This window comes from Herpailurus yagouaroundi, unplaced genomic scaffold, assembly GCF_014898765.1.
Source record: "Herpailurus yagouaroundi ecotype Mexico unplaced genomic scaffold, PumYag 28, whole genome shotgun sequence".
In the NCBI taxonomy this organism is placed as follows: Eukaryota; Metazoa; Chordata; class Mammalia; order Carnivora; family Felidae; genus Herpailurus; species Herpailurus yagouaroundi.
This window is the reverse complement of record NW_024412376.1, coordinates 123807159-123832034: the sequence shown is the minus strand read 5'-3', so window position 1 is coordinate 123832034 and position 24876 is coordinate 123807159. Positions and strand designations below refer to the sequence as shown.

Here is a 24876-nt window from a genome sequence, read left to right as displayed (position 1 = left end):
GTGTTAGTTTTCTTTTTCTCCATATAGCAAGCAAGCTTCTCAACCTCCATTTGCCAAATAATCTGTCCTTTTCCCTGTGAATTTTAATGTTACTTTTATTGAGAGTTATTTATGTGTATGTGCATTTCCATCTTAGTTTGGCTTTTCCTGGAAACAGACCTTGAGATAAGGATGTGGATACAAGTAGGTTATTTGGGAGATGACCCAAAAAACACTCATAGAAGAGTGGAGGAGACAAGCAGGGAAGAGAAGGAATTTGATAAAGTGTATGTCATCAGGCAGATTACCACCATGGGTAACTGGAATCAGTCTATCTAGGGAATTCTGGGAACCAATGCAGAACACACCTCAGAGTATCCCAACTGAGGGAAGATGGCTCTACCAGCAGCTAAGGTATTGATCCACCAATTCCTTTGGGTCACCAACTGAGGGGTATTCTCAGTGTGGGTGCATTTACTCCCAGGCACTTCTGGTCTGCCCTGAGCACAGTCCAACAATACTCAACATGGGGTTTGAACTCATGACCCCGAGATCAAGAGTCACATGCTCTACTGCCTGACCCAGGTACCCCCAAATTTTGACTTATAATATTTTTATGTCATTTAATTCTAACCATCTTGGAATTTCCTCTTTAGCCTAGGGTTATTTACCAAAATACTACTTATTTTCAAAACAGATGGGATATTGAAGTTATACTTTTGTTGTTAATTTTTCTTTTTTTTTTTAATTTTTAAAGTTTATTTATTTATTTTTGAGACAGAGAGAGAGCGCGCATGGGGAGAGGGGCAGAGACAGAGGGAGAGAAGAATCCCAAGCAGGCTTCCTGCTGTCAGCACAGAGCCCCACAAGGGGCTCAATCCCATGAGCCATGATACCATGACCCAAGCAGAGACTAAGAGTCAGATGCTCAACCTGTGGTGGAGTCCGCTCCTTAAGGAAAAAACAAAAAACAAAAAACAAACCCCTCAAGGCAACCTGGCTATACGCATACGTGACAACATCCCTCACGACCCTGTAACATGAGACCACTTAATCAGACTGCATGTTTGTGTGTTACCATATATGGGAGACAAAGAAGTAAAAAATATTTCAAAAACTACACCACGTGGCGTTTGGGGCTCAGTTCTTTGCATATGAACTCTCTTCCCTGAGTGGTGCCGGCAGGAATAAAGTTGTTTCCTGGGAAGAAAAACCTGGGTGTCACGACTCTCTGTGTGAGAATCCTGCTACATTACTTGGGGGCTTGCGTCCGGGATTCAGAGATAGTGCATTTCCACCTCCTTCGCCACTGGGGATGTGAACCTGGAGGCACCGGGAGAAGCAGCCTCTCCTGACGCCAGTGGACCGCTTGATTGGAAGGAGATTAGCCCTCCTGGCGTGCCAGCGCAAGGACCCCATGTGTGCCAACGGAACCTGTGAGGCCCAGGAACCAGCTCGGGGAGCGCCCGTCAGACTGGTAAGAACCTGGGGTTCATTTTGGCAGACCTGCCCCTAAGAGGCAGAAGGGGAGCCTGATCACCTCCCAGAGTTGCCCTAGTAGTTCCGCAAGGGAAGAGGAATGAAACTGCAACTCTAAGGCATTGGGCGCTGGGCGGCAGGTTGGAGTCACCATGTGACTATGTATGGGGACGTGTGTCTCCTTCGTTTCCTGGGTCAATGACTATGATAATTAGAGCCAACAGTCTCTGGTTAGTCTACCTTAGAATGGAGACTTTAAGGAATATTCCCAGGCAGCTGCCAAAACTCCTTTGTTTTGGGGAAATCCCTTGCCTTCTCCGTACTGACATTGACTGACTAATTCCACTGGGGGAAAACAAAACAAAAGAAACCTGGAGACTGCTCCTCTGTCTGTGCTGATAAGACTTAGAATTGGGAAATCTCTTTCTCTGCCTTCTGCTGGCATCTCTCCTCTTCAGGTTCCCTTTCCCCCTCCTTTTCTGCACCACCTGGGGGGTGGCCTGCATCACTGGCTCCTCAATGGCTCACCATCAGCTCCTCCTCCCACCCTTGAGGTCAAGGAGTGAAGACCACTGATGTCAGATTTCCCCACCAAAGGTCCAGGTAAAAGTTAACACTGGGGAACAAATTGTCTTACATGGACCCAAATGAAATGTATTCAGTGTTTAAGCTAATTTAAGTTTGTTGGTTTGAGATAGACAATGTTTATCAACATTAAAAAACAAACTTTTATTCTACCTAGATTTGCTGCAGATCAAATATGCTCATGTTATCTCTGTTCCAATTTGTTAACAAAAGGATGACTTAAAGTGATGGTTAATTTTGTCAGTCTCAAAGTTTTCATGGGTAATTGTTAAGATAGCTTTCAAAGTCTTTGGTAACCTAGAATGTTAAAGTTTTGCTTGCATGATAAATTGAGATTGAATTCATTGGATATATAACCAGATAAGAAGCTAAAGCACTAATTACTAGATGCAGGTCTGTGCTTTTGACTTGTTGCAAAAAAAAGCGAAGGATATTTGGAACTGTAGAAAAACATGTTTTGTGCTTAATGGATTCATAAATTTGCCATTTAAAAAGTTCTGATGTGGGGCGCCTGGGTGGCGCAGTCGGTTAAGCATCCGACTTCAGCCAGATCACGATCTCGCGGTCCGTGAGTTCGAGCCCCGCGTCGGGCTCTGGGCTGATGGCTCAGAGCCTGGAGCCTGTTTCTGATTCTGTGTCTCCCTCTCTCTCTGCCCCTCCCCCGTTCATGCTCTGTCTCTCTCTGTCCCAAAAATAAATAAACGTTGAAAAAAAAATTAAAAAAAAAAAATAAAAAGTTCTGATGTAACATAGAGTCCACAATTGGTTACTACTTAGTTTTCACTAGAGACTAAGGTTTCTAAGAGTTAAAATTCTGCTAAATGTAGTTAAAACTAATAACAATATGAAAAGCAACTCTGTATGTAGAAAAGTAAAAGATATGAAAGAAAGATATAAGAAATGGAAATATATTTTTGTTGAAGGTAAAAGAACGTAAGTTTGTCCTAAATGAGCCTGGTTATTTGGAGAGAAATGGCTTGGGACAAAATCTAAATGCAAAGAAAAGTTGTAGAAGGTTTGTGAAGGAAAATCTTTAAAAAGAAATTTTACATATGGTCAGGACAGACTAAGGTTAAAATAAATGGATTTTAAAAGCACCCAGGGTTAAGATTAACATTCCTCCTCCTTTGATCCAAAGGCTGGGAAAATGATGCAATACTCTTGGTGTCAGTCTCCAAATCCTCCCCATTTGTGTTGTTCCTGTTTAGCAGAGGAATGGAAGCCTATGCCATATGAAGCATGGATGATATTTGAAGGGCTTTTACTAAGATACATGAGAGCCATTTTACTAAACTTAGACCACTGTCTGCCAAAAATGGATATCCCCATGGCTGAAACATATTTATGTGGGCATTGATGAAAAAGGCAGGGGAATTGACCGTGACCTTGGCCCTTTAACCCCTCCCTCAATGGCCAATGATCAATATGTAAGTTACTGTTGGGCCAAAACAAAATTAGTGCATCCTATGACAACCAGTAAAGTTTTGCTTGGTCACCGTCCATACCCCCAAGGTCCTACAGATGGGAAATGGAGGGGTAAAAAAAAAAAAAAAAAAAAGTAAAGACCAGGTCCGCTCTCAGGGGTAGAGTCAAGCCTGGGTAAAAATGACTACTCCCAGCACCTCAGCGAGACTGACAGGGCTTTTGGCTGCCAGTCGCATAGCCAGCCAAAATGCAGAGCCAGGAAATGAGGTTTCTCCTGGTTAGCTATAGGAAATTGAGATAAGGGACAACTTTCTTCCTTTTTCCTATAGATGGGTAATTCCCCTACCAAGGCCATTACTCCTTTGGAATGCATTATGATTCATTTTCTTTTGCCCAAAGGCTTGGCCCCAGTGCAAACTGGAAGAGGGAACCTGGCCTCCAGAGGGAAGTATCAGTGGCAAGACTACCCTACAAGTGGACTTGTTTTGCAAATGTGAAGGGAAATGGGGCGAATTCCCCCATGTTCATTGTTTTTGGGCCTTAAGAAAAAAAATCAAGATATATGTAAACAATGTAAGGCAGATCTTAATTTAACGGCAGCCCTTTCTAAAGTCCAGCAATCAGGAGAGGAAACAATTAAGGGCCCTTTACCTGTATCCAAAACAGACCTAAAGAAGGAGGAAGGGAAGTCTCCTACCTCAACCTCCTCCTCCTAGGGTCCTCAATCTATATATTAAAAAAAAAAAAAAAACCAAAAAAAAAAAAACACCAAAAAACAATTCTGCTCCCTGCTACCCACCTTATCCAGGCCCTCCCTGTAATGTATCAGGCATGTTTCCCTTACAAGAAGCTAGAATACCAGAAGGAAAAAACTTTTACAAAGTGTAAGACAGATAAAAAGAGATGTAGATAAATTTTCTGATCGGATAAGTATATAAAGGCTTTGCAGAATATTACATATGTTTTTGAGTTGACCTAGAAAGATATAATGCTTTTGTGAAATCAGACTCTTAATGAGACAGATGTTTTTTAAAAAAATGTAAGGAAATCTAAGATTTAGCCCTTAAACTATGCTAACTTAGCCACTATTTTACAAACACAAAATGAGAGCCCAATGGCCTTCCTGGAGATATTGAGGGGGGCTCTCATTAAATATATGGCTATCTCCCTGACACCTCTAAGGCTGAGATGATTTTAAAGGACAAATCTGTCACTCAATCAGCCCTAGATATTTAAAAAAAATGTGAAAATTGGCTGTTAGCCTTGAAGGGACCCTGGAGGAGCTCTTACTAGTTGCCAGTTGGGTATATTACAAACAAAACAGAAAAGCAGGCTTAAAAAAGAAATCTGAGGCCTTAGTTGTGGCCTTACACATTATGTCAGACTGGACTTCCCGAGGTCCTGGCACCAAGTGCCATTTATATGGCCGTTCAGAGCACTAAAATGAGACCATCCTCAGAGGGGACAACCAAAATGAAAACCTCATAAGCCATGCCCCTTGTATGGAAACAATCACTGGAAATCTGAATGCCCTCGGGGACCTCTATCTGTGAGGGCTCAGATAAACAGTGTCCCTGGAAGGGACTGACTAACCAGGTCCTGGGGCTCTTCACGGTGGCTCCCCTAAACCAACTGTCTATCAGAAACCCAGAACCTCGGGTAACTCTGAATATAGAAGGAAAACTGGTTGATTTCCTTCTTAACACCAGAGCTATCTTTTCTGTCCTCCTTTCCACTCCAGGCCAACTATCCAAACGCAGCATGACAATTAGAGGCATCTCCAGAAAACTAACTAAATTTTTCTCTCAGCCCCTGGGATGTATGTGGGAAAACCTAATTTTTTTCTCATTCTTTCCTGATAATACCAGAAAGCCTTACTCCCTTGCTAGAAAGGGACATTATAACTAAATTAGAGACTATGGTGGTACTAACTCTAGGGCAGATAAACAATTATGTGAGTTTTTGAAAATTACTGGATATTGTAGGCTATAGATATCAGGGTTCAGGAAAATAGTTTGCCCACTATATCAATTATTAAAGGAGACTCAATCGCATTTACTCTCCCCCCACCCCTCAAAACAAACAAACAAACAACTGGGGTCTTACTCTTAGACACTGTCTCCAGCCCTTGGGATGGTTACAAATAGAGCAGGGAAATTACTATTATCAAGCACACAGAGCTGAAAGGTCATTAAAACACAGCATCATGCCTTTCATTTAGGGAGGGACCAAACTTACCAAATGGCCCAAAGGATGTTTACTGGAAAAAAAATTTGTCAAGGACCGTTCTGCAAGTAGTATCAGCCTGTGAAGTATGTCTTAGAAACAATCCTTTCGGGGTGCCTGGGTGGCGCAGTCGGTTAAGTGTCCGACTTCAGCCAGGTCACGATCTCGCGGTCCGTGAGTTCGAGCCCCGCGTCAGGCTCTGGGCTGATGGCTCAGAGCCTGGAGCCTGTTTCTGATTCTGTGTCTCCCTCTCTCTCTGCCCCTCCCCCGTTCATGCTCTGTCTCTCTCTGTCCCAAAAATAAATAAACGTTGAAAAAAAAAAAAAAAGAAGAAACAATCCTTTCAACCACAAACTTTCATTCTCAGGCAATCAATGAACTGGAGGCTATCCAGAAAAGACTGACAATTAGGTTTCACTCATGCCAAGGTCAAAGAAATTCCAACATTTGTTGGTATGGGTTAATACTTTTACCAACTGGGTAAAGGTCTTCCCCTACAAGACAGAGAAGGCACAAAAAGTAATACAAATTCTGCTTTATGAAATAATACCCAGATCTGGCTTACCTAAAAAATTGCAGATTAATAATGGTAAATGGCTGCCTTGACTCTTTCTCTATGAGAAACTCCTGACTCTTAGAAAAATTTTACACCTCAAAATAAAACAAACTGTCTGCTTATACTCAGCAAAACTCTAAATAATACCTCACAAGCATTAGATGATTTAAAAAAAAAAAAGTGTTTTTAATTAAGTTAGGGCCAAACTCTTGGAAATAGAGCCACCATTGATTACTTACTGCTCCTGCTTCTCCATCACCTGGGTTATGAGAGATCCCCTGACATACATTGTTTACAAAGTCAGAGTCTCTCCTAGATTATTTGACAGGTTTGGAAACTGTAGACATGATCTTCAGATGGCATCTTGTTGGTCAGTATAATCTTTACTTTGTGTTTTTCTCTTTGTATCTGCTAATGTTTATGCCGCCTCATGCCTGCCAGCCTTCCTGTAAAACCATACTGTGGGCCACTCGACCGACCCTTGGGTAGACTCTAACTGCTGTACCCCCACACTGTCCTTATCAGCTTGAAGAAGCCAGCGTGGTCATCAATCTTGTTCCCTAAAAGCAGTTACAGGCCCTGCTCCAGGGGAGAAATAAATAGGGAAAGGGTTAACATTAGACAGGGAGAGATAGGGACCTTCAGGGAGGCAGCTGCAAGTGGGTGGCTGAAGAAGCAGAGGGGGTTCTCCCTTTATAAAATCCTTTATGGGTGCCCTCTTCCCATTCTCCAGTGCATAAGGGGGGATCTAAATGAGACAGACAATCTAACCCTAAGACAACAGATGTAGGCCCTTGGCTCTACCCTAACTACCTTACACCACTGGGTCAGGGAGCAATTACCTATGAATCTGACCACAGACGCTCACCCCTTTAAGCCAGGAGATGCAATATGGATAAAGGAGTAAAATGTCCAACCCCTAAAAACCCTCTGGAGGGACCCGTTCACTGTCACTTTGTCCACCCCTGCTGCAGTAAAGGTAGCCAAAGTGGGTCCCTGGATTCACTACAGCAGAGTGAAGCCAGAATCTCGAAACTGGGAGTGCATTCCTGATCCATCAATGCCATGCAAGCTGACCATATGGAAGAAGCAATCTGCAACTCCAGAGGCTCTGGGAGACTGCAGCCCTGCTTTAGTCACTCCGGAAGCTGACTAATCTACACATGGCAGAAGCTGGAAGAATCGACGGTGCAGTGGAACAAAAGACTGTCCTTATTTTCTATATGTTTCCTTACTGTGATGCACTGTCACACCTAGTTTCTCACTATTATTGTGATTCGTGCTCTACTCTTTGCCACAGGATTGGCCAAGGCCGCCCTGGCCGGCTGGAAATGTGATGAGAGGTTTCTATGAACACTCACCTTCCTTTCGTGGATAGGATACTTCGTTGGTACTAACATGGGAAAACAATGGCCAGAAGAGACTAGAAAATTAGATCTCCACAAACCTTATAGTAAAACAAAGTGCCTCAGTCCTACTACCGGGGTTTGGTTCTTCAAAAGTGCATTTATTGGGGCACCTGGGTGGCGCAGTCTGGTTAAGCGTCCGACTTCGGCCAGGTCACGATCTCGCGGTCCGTGAGTTCGAGCCCCGCGTCAGGCTCTGGGCTGATGGCTCGGAGCCTGGAGCCTGTTTCCGATTCTGTGTCTCCCTCTCTCTCTGCCCCTCCCCCGTTCATGCTCTGTCTCTCTCTGTCCCAAAAAAATAAATAAATAAACGTTGAAAAAAAAATTTTTTTTAAAAAAAAAGTGCATTTATTGGGAAAAACTGTCTTGTCTACTGAGGAAAAAGTTCATCGTCGTCTCTGTTAAAAACTTAACATGCCTAAGCCAAAGATTTTATAACTCAACTGTCTGGAAAACCCAATGTTGGGGGTTTCACCTTTCATCTCACCTTGAGCCAGATCCTCACCCCTTGTGTAACTTCTCTCATCTCTGAGAGACCTGGAACAATGTCAATGCAGCTATCAAATAGCAGGCCCCAGGTGGACTATACTAGATATGTGGGAGGATGCCCTATATAAACCTCTAAACCAAGATGATGCTCTTTGACCCTAAATAGAGGGGCCCAAGCATCAAAGGGAGGAATATGGTAGGGTCCCCTCCCTAAGGAAAGGAAAAAAAAAAAAAACTTCAAGGCAACCTGGCTATACAGGTATGTATGTGATAACATCCCTCACGACCCTGTAACATGAGACCACTTAATCAGACTGCATGTTTGTGTGTTACCATATATGGGAGACAAAGAAGTAAAAAATATATAAAATAAAACTATGCCACGTGGTGTTCGGGGCTCTTTGGTATGTCCTTTTCCATACTTGTTGCTTAGCCTTCTTTTGTTTTTCATCTTAAGTGAGACTGTTATAGACAGCATATTGCTGGATCTTTAAAAAAAAATTCAATCTGAGAATTTCTGTCTTTAAGTGGCATATTATAGTATATTCACATTATTGTAATTACTCTATTATTAGGGCTCATTTTGCCATCTTGCTTTGTCATTTACTGTAATTGTTTCATTTTTTTCATCTTTCCTTTTTTCACTTCAAAAGAATTCTGAATATTATGATATCAGAATGTTAATAAAATCATAGTTGTCCCAAAACTCAATTATATTATTTCATTTGATATTTTCAAAGAGGGTTAAAGTTTCCACTAATTTGTATAAGGACAATTCTTTACCTCATTCCACAGCTGTAGTTCTTGTTCAGGCCGTAGTCCTTGAGATAATATTGGAGCACCTGAAATTAAAGTTATACTTGCATGTTATTTTTATTATATTTCTTCTAAAATTAAACATGTATATGTAACTCATTTTTGGATGATATTTTTCATTTTGCCATACATCATTACCCTCCTATTTCAACTAGATATTTCAGCATTTGACTTAGTATGAGGATACATAATTATTAAACAGCATTTCAAAGACATTACTCTTAAGAATGAATTCCTTATATGTTTACACCAAAACATGTACATGAATGTGCATAGCAGCATTATCATAATAGCCCCCAAGTGGAAACAATCCAAATGCCCATTCTCTGAGAATAGATAAGCAAAATGTGGTACCTGCACACAATGGAATACTATTTGGCATTAAAAAGAAATGAACTACTGATACATGCTGCATCAAAGATGAATCTCAGACATATTACACTAAATCAAATAAGCCAGAGGCAAAAGACCAAATATATGATTCCATTTATATAGAATGTCCAGAAAAGGCAAATCTGTAATCATAGAAAGATTAGTGGCTGCCTGGGGCTAGGGGTAAGAACAGAGATTGACTGCAAAGACATAACAGATTTTTGGGAGGGGTCATGGAAAACTGTATTGTTGGGACAGCAGCATAGGTCTTGAAATCTACTTAAAACCCACTGAGTTGCACACTTAAAACATAAATTTTATGGTATATAAAGTATATTTCAGTGAAGGTCTTTTAAAAAAGAACTACTTGTGGGAATGCAAACTGGTGCAGCTGCTCTGGAAAACAGTGTGGAGGTTCCTCAAAAAATTAAAAATAGATCTACCCTGTGACCCAGCAATAGCACTGCTAGGAATTTACCCAAAGGATACAGGAGTGCTGATGCATAGGGGCACTTGTATCCCAATGCTTATAGCAGCACTTTCGACAATAGCCAAATTATGGAAAGAGCCTAAATGTCCATCAACTGACAAATGGATAAAGAAATTGTGGTGTATATACACAATGGAATACTACGTGGCAATGAGAAAGAATGTAGCAACGTGAATGGAACTGGAGAGTGTGATGCTAAGTGAAATAAGTCATATAGAGAAAGACAGGTACCATATGTTTTCACTCTTATGTGGATCCTGAGAAACTTAACAGAAGTCCATGGGGGAGGGGAAGGAAAAAGAAAAAAAGAGGTTAGAGAGGAAGAGAGCCAAAGCATAAGAGACTCTTAAAAACTGAGAACAGGGGTGCCTGGGTGGCTCAGTTGGTTAAGTGTCCAGCTTCAGCTCAGGTTATGATCTTGCAGTTTGTGGGTTCGAGCCCCGCATCAGGCTCTGTGCTGACAGCTCAGACCCTGGAGCCTGCTTCAGATTCTGTGTCTCCCTCTCTCTTTGCCCCTACCCTGCTCATGCTCTATGTCTCTCAAAAATAAATAAAAATGTTTAAAAAAAAATGAGAACAAACTGAGGGTTGATGGGGGGTGGGAGGGAGGGGAGGATGGGTGATGGGTATTGAGGAGGGCACCTTTTGGGATGAGCAGTGGGTGTTGTATGGAAGCCAATTTGACAATAAATTTCATATTAAAAAAAAGAATTACTTGTTAGGCCCTTAATTATTACTGAAGTAAAATGTTAATTAGCTTCCACCCTCTAAGGTAATATTTTCTTCATAGATTCAATTATCTAATTCATGCTATGTAAATTATCTCTGTAAAAACACTGAGATAATATTTATTATTCAAAAAAAATTTTTAATGAGAGACAGAGACAGCACCAGCACGGGAGGTGCAGAGAGAGAGGGAGACACAGAATCCGAAACAGGCTCCAGGCTCTGAGCTGTCAGCACAGAGCCCAATGCAGGGGTTGAACTCATGAACCCTGAGATCATGACCTGAATTGAAGTCGGATGCTTAACCGACTGAGCCACCCAGGCACCCCTTGAGATAATATCTATTAATATTAAATGTAATTACTACTCATTTTCTTAAATGTATACATTTTTGTTTAACAAAATCAACAATACATCCTGTAAGTAAAAGACTATACTTAAAAAAATAAGCTTAAAGAAAATAATTTTTTAAAAAGATAGCAGGAAGTTAAGTCTTCCCTTGAGTTCATACAAATGTATACTATTATTTAAATTCTAATAATATTAACTGTTTATTAGAATGTAAATAATAGTACAAATTTAGCTACATTTTCTGTGCTACCAAGCATTAGAAATAACTTACAGAGGTCATGTGGCCCATAATGGTTGATTTATCTCAGAACCTAATTGAATCCCCTTTCACAGAACAACTGTTCAAGGTGGGCAAATGGTCTTACATGCTTCTCAACTGTATAGCTCTCACCCTAGCACACATGTATATCTCAAAGTTTCTGTTGTCTGGTGTATATTACTCTGAGCTGATTCTGTTTTCAGGAAGGGAGAAAGCTGTGCTTCTCTACTTTTCGTACACAACACCTGGAGATCTTACTAAATGAGATTCTAATTCAGTCAGACAGGGACAGGCCCAAGAGTCTGCATTTATAGCAAGCTCCCTGGTGACAATGATGCTGCTAGTCCATGGACAACACCGAATATCCAAGGGGGATAGAGCATTGCATTGTAGAAAGAAACATAAGATGCCTCTTTATTCAACAGAAATAAGCAGCTCAAACAAACATTTTAGGTCTAAGATTCTCTTTAACAAGTCTGAAAATTTCCAAAAGGGAGATATGGATATTCTCATGAAAACCATCTAAAAGGCCATCAGCCCTTTCCTTGCAACTGGGATGTGCGGCTTATGTACTGTTACCAAGACTGAATAAGAGGAAGGTAAAAGGAAGAGGAATGGAAGGAGAGAGCAGGGTGGATTTGACGCGAGAGAAGAACACAGAGATTTTCACTCTTTAGATTCAGCCGTCACCTGCAGGTACTTCTGATTTCTCCACTCATTATACCACTGTTCCTCTCTGTTTGACACGGTGTTCCTGTTTAAAGAATACAATTTTATATTCTTTCCACGCCTGTCTCCCAACCTCCGACAGAAGTGGAAACTCCCACCTCCACACTGCCTTACCAGCAACCGAGAGCTTGCCTACTTCTGTGCCCCCAAGCTTGCATGGGTCCCACAGGAATTGCCATTATATCTAACTTTGTCCCAAGCACTTACATAATCAAAAAGGGGTACTTTGTGGCTCTTACGCAAAACATGTAAATACAGTCTCAGGGTAAAAAATCTAGAGAAGCCAAAATTTTAAAGTGTTTTTAACTTATAGAAATCCACTAATACCCTATTACCAAACCCAAACATAAGGGAGAATTATTTTTCTTCCCTTTGTGTGTTTGCTAACCCAAGTTGAGTGATTTTTTTTTTCTCCCCAAGATACCCTAGATGTGGGCTTTATATTGTCAAATAGCAGTACTAGATACTTTCTCAAATATACTAAGAGTGCCATTATCTTCTATATCATGAAAACTGCACTGTTTTCAGTCAATCAGTTTTGGATATTCATACTTTTTTAAAGTTTGTTTATTTTGAGAGACAGTGCAAGCAGGGGAAAGGCAGAGACAGAGGAAGAGAACCCCAAGTAGGCTCTGTGCTCTCTGTGCACAGCCCAATAGGGGGCTTGATCCCACGAATCCTGAGATCATAACCTGAGCTGAAATCAAGAGTCGGATGCTTAACTGACTGAGCCACTCAAGCACCCCTTCAGAAATTTATACTAAAGTACTACTAGTAAAGTGAAACCTTTAGTCTTATGCAATCTAACTAATGCAAATAGTATGTATAGACAACTTTTGCATCTGTAAAATACAGCATCTGTAAGAGAAAGAAAAACAGACCTTTTTATTGGAGTATAACTGACATACAACATCATATTAGTTTCAGGTGTACAACATGATGATCCTAAATTTGTATATATTGTCAGATGATCACTACAATAAGTCTAGTTAACATGCATCACTATATATACTTGTAGAATTTTTTTTTCTTGTGATGAGAACTTTTAAGACTTAGTCTCTTAGCAACTTTCAAATATGCCATATAGTCACCATGCTGTACATTACATCCCCATGACTTATTTTATAAGTGGAAGTTTGTACCTTTCAACCCCCTTTACCCATTTCACACATCTCCACCTCCCATCTCTGTGAACCACCAATCTGGTCTCAGTATCCACATGCTTGGTTTGATTTTGTTTTGTTGGCGTTTTTTGGTTTTGTATTTTAGATTCCACATCTATGTGAGATCATACAGTATTTGTCTTTCTCTGAAAAATAGACTCTATTATAAAAGTGGTGCTAATTTTCTTTTCTCACTGCTAGCACTTAACTAGCGTAGGGTTTTGAAGTGAGAAATTATTACTGCTGACTTAATTTTAAGGATTATTCAATAAGTAGGGATCTGAGTAGGAAAAAACACATCTTTTTTTTTTTTTTTTGGTAAGTTTATTTATTCATTTTTGAGAGAGACAGAGAGCTAGCAGGGGAGGGGCAGAGAGAGAAGTAGAGAGAGAATCCCAAGCAGGCTCCATACTGTCACTTGGAGCCCGATGCGGGGCTCGAACTCACGAAACGTGAGATCATGACCTGAGTGGAAAGGAAGAGTTAAACGCTTAACTGAGCCACCCAGGTGCCCCCACTTTTTTCTTTAGTCTCAGGCACTTTGATCACTTATAGTCACAGGCTGAATCGAGGTTTGATGCAGTTATCCAAAATGTGCCCCCTTTTAGGAAATCTTCCTGATTTTAATAATGTTCTCTGGATAGCGAACTGTTTCCATCCACCAAATCTGTGGCTGGCTCTTTATATTCTCACTACTGTTGCATGCTCTGCTAACTCATTTTGCCAAGGATGCTCCACTTATTGGCACTATTTTATTTTCCTCTGGCTTTGTGACATCTGTTTTGTTGTTTTTAGATACATCATCTTGTTTTCTGCATAATGATTAATCTTGGTAGATTATCTCTCGGTTTTGGTTATGTACGTCACGCTTCCCCTCCTGTGCCATTTTTAGGGTCTCGGGACTATGGAAGATCACACTATGTTTACCCTCTCCCCCCTCCATCATATTTTGAAATATCAAGAGCAGGTTAAAGGGGAAAAGAGATACAAAATGGTAGTGTAGGGGGTCTCTGTACAGCGAAAAAGGCATCTTGTCCCTATTGAGAAATACTGGGGATATTTTTGGGATGATTGACCAGACAGCAGATACACTCTTTGTGGAAATAAAACCCAAGACTTGTCTTTTTTAGAAAGCAGCCTTCCACAGTTTCTGCTTAATCACCAGCAGCCTGAAAACTCCCTGCCTCCCCAAAAAGCAGTTATCTCCAACTGATGCAAAGATCACTGTAGGCACATAACATGCAACGTGCATGGCAAGTACATTTGCTTTACAGAGAAAAAGACACTTTTAAAACTATAATTATCTGCTTCCCTAATAAAGTAGATAAAGATTGCCATCCAAATTCTACCACTAATTCTACTACTAATTCTAAAAATAAAAAATATTAACAGTACTTTGCATGAATTATGCTGTATCATTGCTGGCTATGTGATGATGGAAAAAGTTCAGGTCTAGCCTCTGACTGCTTAGATTTCATAGCCAAATGCCCTCGTTTTTCAAGCAGGAGAACCCCCTCCCCTACCCCCTTCTTCAATGCCCCCAGGAAAGGAAAAAAACAAAACAATGAAAGGTCAGCAATAAAAATAAATACATTGGAAAGCAAGAATAGCTTCAGTTTCTCCACCTCTAATTGAGGGCTGTCCTGTATACTCTGAAAGGTCCCTGCAGTTATGGTTTCAAGTCCCCAATATTATGAACAATGATGAGATGGTCTGCCCACCTTCACCTCACTGACAGGAGAGCGGAGGGAAGCTAAAAGAACCTTCTGCAGAGTTAGAAAATTCATGGTTTTGCAGGATACTTACTAGCCCTGGAGGGGACTCTGGGAGCTGAGAGATAAAGGACGGATCTATCAACGTACTTGGAAACAGTAACTTTTAGGAAACAGGGAAGTGATCTCCCCATTGGAACACGCTGGGCTCAGCCCTACCTTGTCTTCCGAGCTTCAGACATCCCTCCCTGCCTTTGCTTTTGCTTTTCCCACTTCTTTTTTCTAAGCCACTTTTTTTCACTATGCTTTTTCCTGATCTGGTGCGTCAAAACCTAGAAGGCACAAAACCCCACTAATTTTCCCTTCTAAACGGCTAGAAGGGGGCCTGTTTCACTGCTCAGGATTATCTGAACACAACAGTAGCTCACTCACCAAAGATGATGAGCACGCTCCAAGTTTACCCGGCATCAGAAGGTCAAGTATCAAACTCTACTTTTGCTTCAGCTATCAATCCCTCTAGTTATTGCAATGAAAGGGAACGCATTTTCATTTTTCACTGTGTTAATTTATTTACGTTTTCACCGGCCATGGACATCCGCAGGGCTAGGGGGCCCTACAGATTTCTGCCAACTGCAGGCTGCCCGGGGTCTGGGGATTTCGGACGAGCGGGGACCGCGCTCCAGCCGGGCCACAGGCACCGGCGTCCTGGCTGCCCGGTGGCCGAGACGCGCGCCGGTCGTCAAAAGCGAGAAGCTAGGGCGCCCCACCGCACGAGGGGAAAGACAGTCCCAGCAGCCAACAGTGGAGGCGAGAAAAGGAGGGAAGAGAGTGCGGCGAGTGGGCAGGGGAAAGGCGCGGGAAGCGGAGGGCGCGGGGAGCCCGGGAGGCGCGGGGCGCGCTTACCAAGGCAGGTGCCCGCGCAACAGGCGAGCAGCAGCAGCAGCAGGGGCCCGGACGCGGCGGCCACCTGTCCCGCGGGCGGCCCGGGGCGGCGGTTCGCTGCTCGCGGCATCTCGGCGCTTGGCGGCTCGGAGCTCGAAGCCTGAGCTGCGCGGGTCAGCACTCCACGCGGGGCCCTGGCAGTGCCTCTGCGTCCCGGGCGCGCTGCTCGCGGGGCTCCGCCGCCAAGCTGACCTCCCCGCGCGCCGCCAACTTTTAAATCTCGCGGACACGTGGGCTGGGCCAGCGCGGTCCCCACGCGCGTCACCTCGCGGCCCGCCGCCCCCGGCCTCCGTCGCGTCACTGGCCACCCGCTGCCCGCCCCCGACGCCCCCAGCCGCAGCGGGACCCGCCCCCGGCCAGAGTTCTGACTCAGGACAGTGCGCATTTTCGCTCTGCCCGCCCTCGGGCCTCTGGGAGGAACAGGGAAAGAAAGCGGTGCAGGTCCGTTCCCTTCCGGCAAGGATTTGAGCGGGAGCCAGAGGAATATGGCAAACCAAGAGGCTCCAAGAGGATGGGATCCGGGTTTTCAAGCTTGCTGGTGACGACGCTCTGTCGTTTCTCACGTCTGCCTAGGACGCCCCTTCTTCTCCCCGGGAAGCCTTCTCTGCCCCAATCGACTGTGACTGTGCGTGCCTCCTTTCCCAGAGCCCCAGGGGCCATTTCTGTAGAAACACGTCTGTCCTGCTCACTAGGACATCCCCAGCTTCCAGCACAATGTCCCCGTGCATAAAGAGCAGTACTGGTTCAGTGGTGATGTTGGCGTTCCCCAAACTCCTGCGAGGTCTGAGACCATTTAGGGAAATGCAGTTACCTGTTAAAGAAGATCAAGAAGAAAGGATTGCTCGGATTTGACCACACATACATTTCCAGTAGGTCTGGAAGGTCTCTGGCTGTCCTATGGATTTCCAAGCCTAAGGTTACTCCTTTTTCTATGCATTTTTCCTGCTGTCACTCCCTAGCGGTTGCTTTTTGGTTTCTAGGGTGATTGGACCTCTGCTACTATGCCCCTCCGTATATACTTTCCTTTACTTCCTAAGTGGAAAAGTCCAGGAAGCATCCTCCAGGACACTGGCTGACACTGCTTTAATTTCCTTCTACAGAGAGAGGAAAGACTGATCTCATTTGGCCTCCTTTTGAGGTCCTTTTGAAAGGAACACAGAGGGAAGGGTAGAAAGGAAGTACATGAACATTTCTTAAGGGACATCTTTCCATGCTGTTTAATTTAACACTCATAGCATCTCTGGGATATAAAAGTATTATGACTCTCATTTGCTGATGCTCGGAGATATTAAACAGTCTGCCCAAGAATACCAGCCTGTGAGGGAGGCTGCTCTGTGAAGATGTTTCTTCCTCTAAGTCGGGGACTTCAATGTATTAGACACGCACTGTGCAACCCGCTATAGACAAGGCATGGCCTTAAAGAGTACAACATTTAGAAACAGGTGGAACTTGCCTGAAGAAAATGAGAACTTGGTAAAGGACCCCAACTCCTATTCAAATAGCTGTATTACCAGGCAGACTGGGATAGTCAGAAACAGTGAGGCAGGACTGCAATTCTGACAGGTGAAGTGGAAACAAAATAACCACTACCTTTTTTCAGTTCTTTATATTCAGGTAGCATGTGAGCAAGGTCAGATTAGAGTCTGGTTCAGATTCAAGGATTGATGAGAATAGATTTGATTCAAGATTGCTCATACTTTGATTTATCCCCAAAGTAGTGAAAAGGTAGTTACGGAGGATGTAGGCCGATAGGGGTGGCTCTGATTCTCCATGGTCTTCCTTGTGTTTCCTGGAGGCACACTGAAAAATCTCTGGTCTCAGCAGCCTGTATGGGGTGAGATGTCATTGAGAACAGAGATGCCTGAAAATAGTGGGCTCAATGTTTCTTATACCCCCCTGCAGATCAGTAAAGGAACAACTCATGCATTATAAGTGTTTTTCTGCATGAACCCAGCTGCTCTGAATGTTCTTGTACATGTCCCTTGTTGACAAGAGTTTTCTGAGGTATACACTTAGTAGAGTCAGCAGGGGAGAAAATCTAGTTAAACTCTACTTTAAATTGTTTTCCAAAGTGTTAAATCCATTTATATTCCACCAGCAGTGCATGAAGTTTCCATTGCTGTACTTCCTTGCAAAAAGCTTTGCTAATCTGGTAGGCGTGGCATCTCATTGTGGATTTAATTTACAATTTCCAGTACTAATGAGAGCATCTTTACACAAATGTATTGACCATTATTGTTTTTAGTGAAATACCCATTTGTCTCTTTTTCTCATTTTTCCTGAGTTGTTAGTTTTTTTTTTTTTTATTATCCATTATAGGAATGCTTTATGTATTCTAGAACTTTCGTTGGTTAAATGTTTGGCAAATATTTTCTCTTTATTTGTGGCTTGTCCTTTACTCTCTGTATAGGAGTTATTTTTGAAAAAATGTTTCAGGAAAGATGTGCACCCTAATGGTCAGGCATTATATGACTTGGATGATAGGAGAAGATGGATGGGAGAATGTGGGGAGATAGGCACTTCATTTAACCAGGAGCAAAGATTGGGGATTCCACAATTAACTAAATAAAATGAAACTGATTCCAAAGGTCTCCTTTCATCCAAGTATTTCAAAGAAGTTAGATTCCAGATCTCTGCAGGGGAGGCTGAACAATTCAGTTACAAACTGAATTCCAATCTGTACCTAGAAGTTCATATTCATTTAAACTGAGCTCATACATCAGCATATATCACCACCTGTAGTACATACAGCATCTAAAGCATTCCTACTTTCTCTGTTCAAGACTGAAAGTTTGATTCTGTGTACCATGCTGATTCCTCTCACCCATTATCTCTTGCATTCTTGACTGCAAATGAGCAGCTGAACTTTGTTTTTTTGCCTACAACCTATAGGAATGAAGGCTCAGTTTGATCACGAACCTGCAGATTAACAAGACCTGCTAGCCTGTGATAGAGATGTCTGGAAGAGTTGTCATCAAGGACATTAAGGAAGGGTTGAATGTCAGTTAATGAAAGAGTCAACCACAGAGAGAAATCCGTCAAGCAGTAGGTGGCAATAGCAAAGTCTAGTAATAGGTGAAGAGAGCAAGTTTTAGGAATTGAGAATAGGGGCAAGATCTAGAAGACTTAGGAGTTCTAGGCAAGATAGTCATGCAATCCTTCAAATATTAATTGAGCACCTTCTAGGCTCCATTGTAGAAGCTTGGGATACAGCAGTGACCAAGTCAGTTAGCCTCTGGCTTCATGGAGTTGACAGATTTTCAAGGAGATGCAGATAATGATCAGTAAAACAAAACAATTTCAGAGAGTAATAAATGCTATAAAGAAATTAAAACAGGGCAATGCAATAATAGAAAGTGACTGGGAGTTGGGGAAACGACACTTGAGACAGGTTTATCTAGGCTTGCCTCTCTGAGGAGATGCTATAGGAGGCCTTAAAGATGAGAAGAAACTGGTCATGGTCATGGTCATGGTCATGGGAAGAACTATGAGAGAAGAGCCCCAGGCAAAGGGATCATCAAGTGCAAAGGTCCTGTGGCAGAAACAAGCCAGGAAAATTAAAGGAGCAGAAGTAATTGGCACAGGGTGACTGCAGTGTGGGAAGTTGAGGTCAGAGAAGTAGACAGGGTACAATCCTGATCATTGAAGGCTCTTAGAGGCCATGGCAAGGAGATGAAATTTTTCTCTAAGTAAAATGAAAAGCCTGTGGAGGATTTTGAGTAAAGAAGTAAGGTGATGTGATTTACATTTGAAAAAAGATTATTCTGGCTTCCATAGTGAGCAGGCTCTCGGGGACCCTAGTAGATGCAGGGAGACCAGGTGGGAGGACATGCAGAAGTCTACACCAGAGCCATAACAAGGGATGAAGGACTGATACTTACCACAACCTGGATGAGCCTTGAAAACGTTTTGCTACATCAAACAAGCCTGTCACAAAAGGCTACATACTGGATGAGGCAACTCCATAGAGACAGAAAATAGACGAGTGGTTTCCAGGGCCTGGGGAGAGACAGGAGTGATGGCTAATAAGTAAGGAGGTTGTGTTTCAGGGTGATGAAAATGTTCTGGAATTAGACATTTGTGATGGTTGCAAAATCTTGTAAATAATAAAAACCACTGAACTCCTTACTTTAAAAGGATTAATTTTATGGTATGTGAATTATATCTCAATTTTCAAACAAGAAAGAAGTCCAGGTCAGATATGATGACGGTGACCTGTTGGACTACATGGTGGCAATCTTTACAATTTGGCACAGGGAAATTTTATCTCTTTTTGGCATGAAATATCCCAGTTTTGCTATTTAATTCCTGGATGTTCTTGTCAACTATGAAGTCCTCTTCTCCCGCTTTGTGAAGACACTCACCTAAGCCATGTCGCATCAGTGACTATGCTATAGTCACTAGCTTTACTTTTTTTCTGGTCAGAAAGTACATCATTACACCCAGATGGAGAACCTTGGTCTTTATGGTCACTTTGATATAATTGTTAACTATGAATATCATCATTTTCTAAAACATAGAAAGTGGATACTATTTGTGAAATAATGATAACCCATTATGTCTACATGCTTTACAGGATGCTCATTCATTCATTCATTCATTCATTCATTCATTCAGTGAGCTCATTCATTCATTCATCCAGTGTCAGCTGTAAGAGTTACAGACTCACAAAATGCTGAGAAGTCTCTGTCCTGTTTTGTCTTTTCTAAGACCACCTGCATCCAGTCATACATCTTTACCTCCTGTTATTTACTGCCTATGCTCATTGGGATGAACTTTTTAGAAATACCATCCCAATTTTAAATTTGAATTGTAGAGAAGAGTTTTGCTTAAAGGTTTCTAAAACCACGAGAGTCAAAGTTCCACTGAGGTTATAGAAGTTGAAAGCCAACCATTCCTGGATCACCTGGCTGGCTCAGTCAGTAAAGCATGCGACTCTTGATCTTGGGGTGGTGAGTTCAAGCCCCATGTTGGGCATTAGAGCTGACTTAAAAATAATTAATTAATTAACTAATTAATTAATTAATTTTAAAAGGTGAAAAGATAAGTTCACTAAAAAAATAAAATAAAAAATTAAGAAAAAAAAAGCCAACGACTCCAAAGACCCAATTCAGCCTATGGTCTCCGAGTAAGATTCAGGGTAGAAGCCAGTTGTAGTGCTGCAGACTGAGGCTCAAGAGGAGATGGCTACTTGTGTCAGAAAAGTGACCAAATGACTGTGGGTCTTTTGGTTCAGAAGATAGTATCTATTATTTAGTGACAAGGATAACTTTCAGCTCTCTCCACAAACATTTTTGGCATCTGGATCAAATTCCCATTTTATAACCAAGTTTGTCTTCCCTTTGACCACTAATATTTCACAAGTTTTAGAGTAACTCCAATAATCCTAATTATTCCTCTACCCAGCTATCTCTTCAAATTATGTAGATATCAACCTCTCTGCCTCCAGGAAAATCTCTTGACTCAGAAGGACTTTTGGATGAACCATGTTGCTCTGAGGAACCACTCTAGGAAAAACTCTTCTAGAAGACAACAGAAGAACAATGAATATAAGAAATAAAGGATCAGAGACCAAGTATATCTACATTTCTTAAGAATTTCTGTTGTAGGATAATTAACTGCCTTGATAATGACACAGCAGCTCACATAATTTTAAGAAATACAACATCTTTTATAAGAGAAGGAAGCTTTTCTTATTTCTCTAATTACTTGATAAAATTAATTTTGAGCAGTTTCAGGAATGATAAGCAACATTATTAAAAGTCCTTCCCATTAAGGGTATTTTCTAATGCCCACGGTGACTGTGATGTGGACTGATGGCCAATAAAAATTTTGTATGTCCAACATTCTTGCTAATGTTTTGGGGTTTTATTGATCTAAAGTTGTTTTGTTTTGTTTTGCAAAAGGCGCTAAGCTTCATCTCTTCAATCTCTTGAAGTCTGGAGGCACTTGTGGGTGGAAATATTGTCTGTGAATTCTCTCAGCACAGTCCAGGGAAGGTTGACATGCAGACTGAAAGCAGCACAGGTTTATCTTAAAGCCTTTAAAGATAAATTCCTTTCAAGAAAAGTAATAAGAGAATTTTTTAAAAGGCAAAAGTCAATAACTTTTTGCACTTACATCAATGCCCACCAGGCTAGATTTTTCACATGATAGATGTTCTGAAGGTAAAGCCATTACAGAAAAGCAGCACTGTTATTGGTAATTTGAAACATGATGATACAAAAATTTCAATCAGTTGAAGGCAGAATCTTTTCTTTGTTCTTTAAGTTGCAATTAAAATAAGAATACGTACTAATGAAAGATTTATTAGATTTTCTTGGCATATTTATGAATCACATCAGGGCAAAGCTGGCAGAAAAACAAACACTTCCAGATATATGAGGTTTTGTAAAAACAGAACCTAAAATTAAATGATAGCTATAAAAATTAAAGGGCAGATAAAGTAAATTTTATTATTTCTACATAGCAAATTGTATAACCATTTTTGAATCACTGGATTGGTTTCCAATCTATTTAAAAATGAATCAAACCATTATTGTATTTTCTAAAGATACCTGGCTTTTATGAAAAGATACACAATTTCCTTACATAGGCATGTTCAAATAAAAAATCTTATTGCATTTGGTCAAAGATAATTGAAAGAAATAAAGAGGGAAAAATGGTATAATTTAATCTTTTAAAAATGTTAAAATAATCATAAGAGACCTGGAGTGAGTTTCTGAATATAAAAATAAGTGACCTTTCAGTATCATAAAGGGGTAATCACTACTTGTTTTATCTGTAGTGTCTCTAATAATTTTAGCTCTGATTTTTAAGTGGGCCATGCACATATGAAATGCTGAAAGTTGTATATATATGTATATCATACTGCTCTACATTAAATACTAGTTGATATTATCTTAAGACATTTCTGAAAAGAATAAAATTAGCCAATGTCGCATCTTTGTTCATTTGTAATCAAATCCCCTTTTTCTCAAAAACTAGTCATGGGTCCTTTTTCTATATTGTCACCCATTAATACGATTTCAGATAGAAGCTATGTTCAATCTTCCTGAGTTTCAACCCTAATTTAAGAATTTTAAAACAGCTTACAGGGACAAAGCAGTAGACAAGATAATATATTTGCTTCTTAGAGAAAACTGAAAAATAAAGGTAAGGCAATCACTACCTTAACTGAGTAGGTTTCCAAGCAGGTCACCCCTGGTATTCTCTGTCATGACATCTATATGTTTAATGTCTGTTGGCTCAGTTGCCAACGGTTGATTTGTGGCAATTGTCACTGGTCAATTAAAACCTACTTGAACTTCTTTTTCTCACCCTTCTATCCCCTTGTACTTTCTTTCTCTTAAAATATATCAAGGACTTGCCTCCAACTCCTGTCCTGTCCTACCACAGCATTAATTCTATACTGGGCAAAGCATTGGAGGCAGGTAAGATGCTGCCTTATTGATGATGTCTTCCTTCCCTGATCACTTGATAATAAATAGCACTCTTCTTCCTCTCAGCACTTCCTATCTCCTTGACACAGCTTTACTTTTTCTCCTTAGCACTTACTACCATGCTACCACCTGATAGACCATACTAGATAATCTGTTAGCATAGTTGTTGGTTTGATTACAGTTACCTCCCTTTATAAGAAAGAGAGTTCCAAGTCAGGATTTTTAACCTTCTTTATCATTTGAAGAACACTTATTTTATATTCACTTTCATATTGTTCTATTGTCTCTAGTTCTTGGTGTTGTTAAGAGTGCTTGGCACATAGTGGGCACTAAAAATATATATAAATGAATAAAGGAAATAATCTGATTTATAAAACTTTTATTTATAATATTATACAACTTTAAGCATATATTTACTATATAAATGGTGATACACCCTTACCTTATATGGAAATGATGACGAGATCTTGCACTGTATAAAGCATTGTTTAGAATCATCCTGGGTTCTTTTTTTCTTTTTTTTTTTCAACGTTTATTTATTTTTGGGACAGAGAGAGACAGAGCATGAACGGGGGAGGGTCAGAGAGAGGGAGACACAGAATCGGAAACAGGCTCCAGGCTCTGAGCCATCAGCCCAGAGCCTGACGCGGGGCTCGAACTCCCGGACCGCGAGATCGTGACCTGAGCTGAAGTCGGACGCTTAACCGACTGCGCCACCCAGGCGCCCCTCATCCTGGGTTCTATTCCCTATTCTGTTCTATTCAGTTTGAGAGACTTCAGAACCTAGAATTTAAAAAAAAATTCAATAAACATGGTAGAAAATAAAAATAAATGTAGAAATCTTGTTTGGAACCGGAATTACCTAACCAGGGGAGCAAGAATTCTTGGAGGCAGCATGATCTCAGGACTGAGAGCTCGAGCAGTGAAGTGGACAAACTGGCTTTGAGTCACGGCAGCACCACCTGCTGGCTGGAAGACCTGGGATAACAACTGACCTTTGAAAGGTCGAGTTTTTATTATTCGTAAGAGTGTAGAATTTTTTTGCCTGCACAACATCCCCTCCTTTGAAAAACCAACCTTTCCCTCTTCTGTGAAAATCTCACACAATTCAAGGGTCAATCCCTGGATTAGCACAGGGTCTATGGCAAAGGCTTCCTCTTTTTCTGTGAGTCTGACATATAAAGAGCATGTGAGTTACATGGAGAGAGGCTATCTTAGAATGATACCAAGTAGTGATGAGAAATGGAGAGAGAAAAAAAAAGAGAAGAGACTGAATTGTTACACATGCTGGCATTCAGTTGTACCTGAAGCCAGGTCCATCCCTTGGAGTTCAGAATTAGGAAAATCAAAATTTTCCATTTTTATTTTGTTTAAGTTGGGTTTCTAAAAATTTCAGTAGTGACTGGCACAAAATAGGTGCACAACAAAGTTTTACTGTGTTGGTGATGATAAACAAATAGAGGAGGAAAAGATGTCTTCAAATAGAAGAGAGGGTTTTGAAAACTAAAGTTTTGTTCCATTTTTAAAAAAAACTCACAATGAAGGGTGGCAATGTTGAGAATGGGAAGAACGGACATTTTTTTTTAAAAAAAGGAGAATTCATTTTCTTCCATGAAACTTTCAAGACCTAGACCCACCAATTCTTTGGGAAGGCAGAAGAAGGATGTGGGACAAACTAATACAATGGTCTTTTGCCACCCAGACTTCTCAATAAACGCATGGCTTTAGC

General features: G+C 41.2%; 1 protein-coding gene and 1 long non-coding RNA gene across 3 annotated transcripts in view; both read right to left on the bottom strand.

Annotated features, from left to right (window-relative positions):
- NMU (neuromedin U) overlaps window positions 1-16006 on the bottom strand; it is a 37066-nt gene extending 21060 nt beyond the window's left edge. Inside the window, exons 1-2 of the mRNA XM_040483221.1 lie at window positions 15667-16006; window positions 8929-8987 (exon numbers count right to left, since the gene is read on the bottom strand). Coding sequence (XP_040339155.1) covers window positions 8929-8987; window positions 15667-15775 — 168 coding nt within the window. The 5' untranslated portion in view covers window positions 15776-16006. The remainder of the gene's footprint in view (window positions 1-8928; window positions 8988-15666) is intronic.
- Window positions 16007-16067: 61 nt separating this feature from the next.
- LOC121035498 (uncharacterized) lies at window positions 16068-23652 on the bottom strand. Of its 2 annotated transcripts, none has more exons than XR_005792921.1 (3): window positions 23590-23652; window positions 19587-19704; window positions 16068-16516 (listed from the first exon to the last, which is right to left on the bottom strand). It is a non-coding gene; the product is annotated as an uncharacterized LOC121035498 (long non-coding RNA). The 2 variants fall into 2 exon arrangements; XR_005792922.1 differs by lacking the exon at window positions 16068-16516 and adding an exon at window positions 16528-17530.
- Window positions 23653-24876: the final 1224 nt, after the last annotated feature.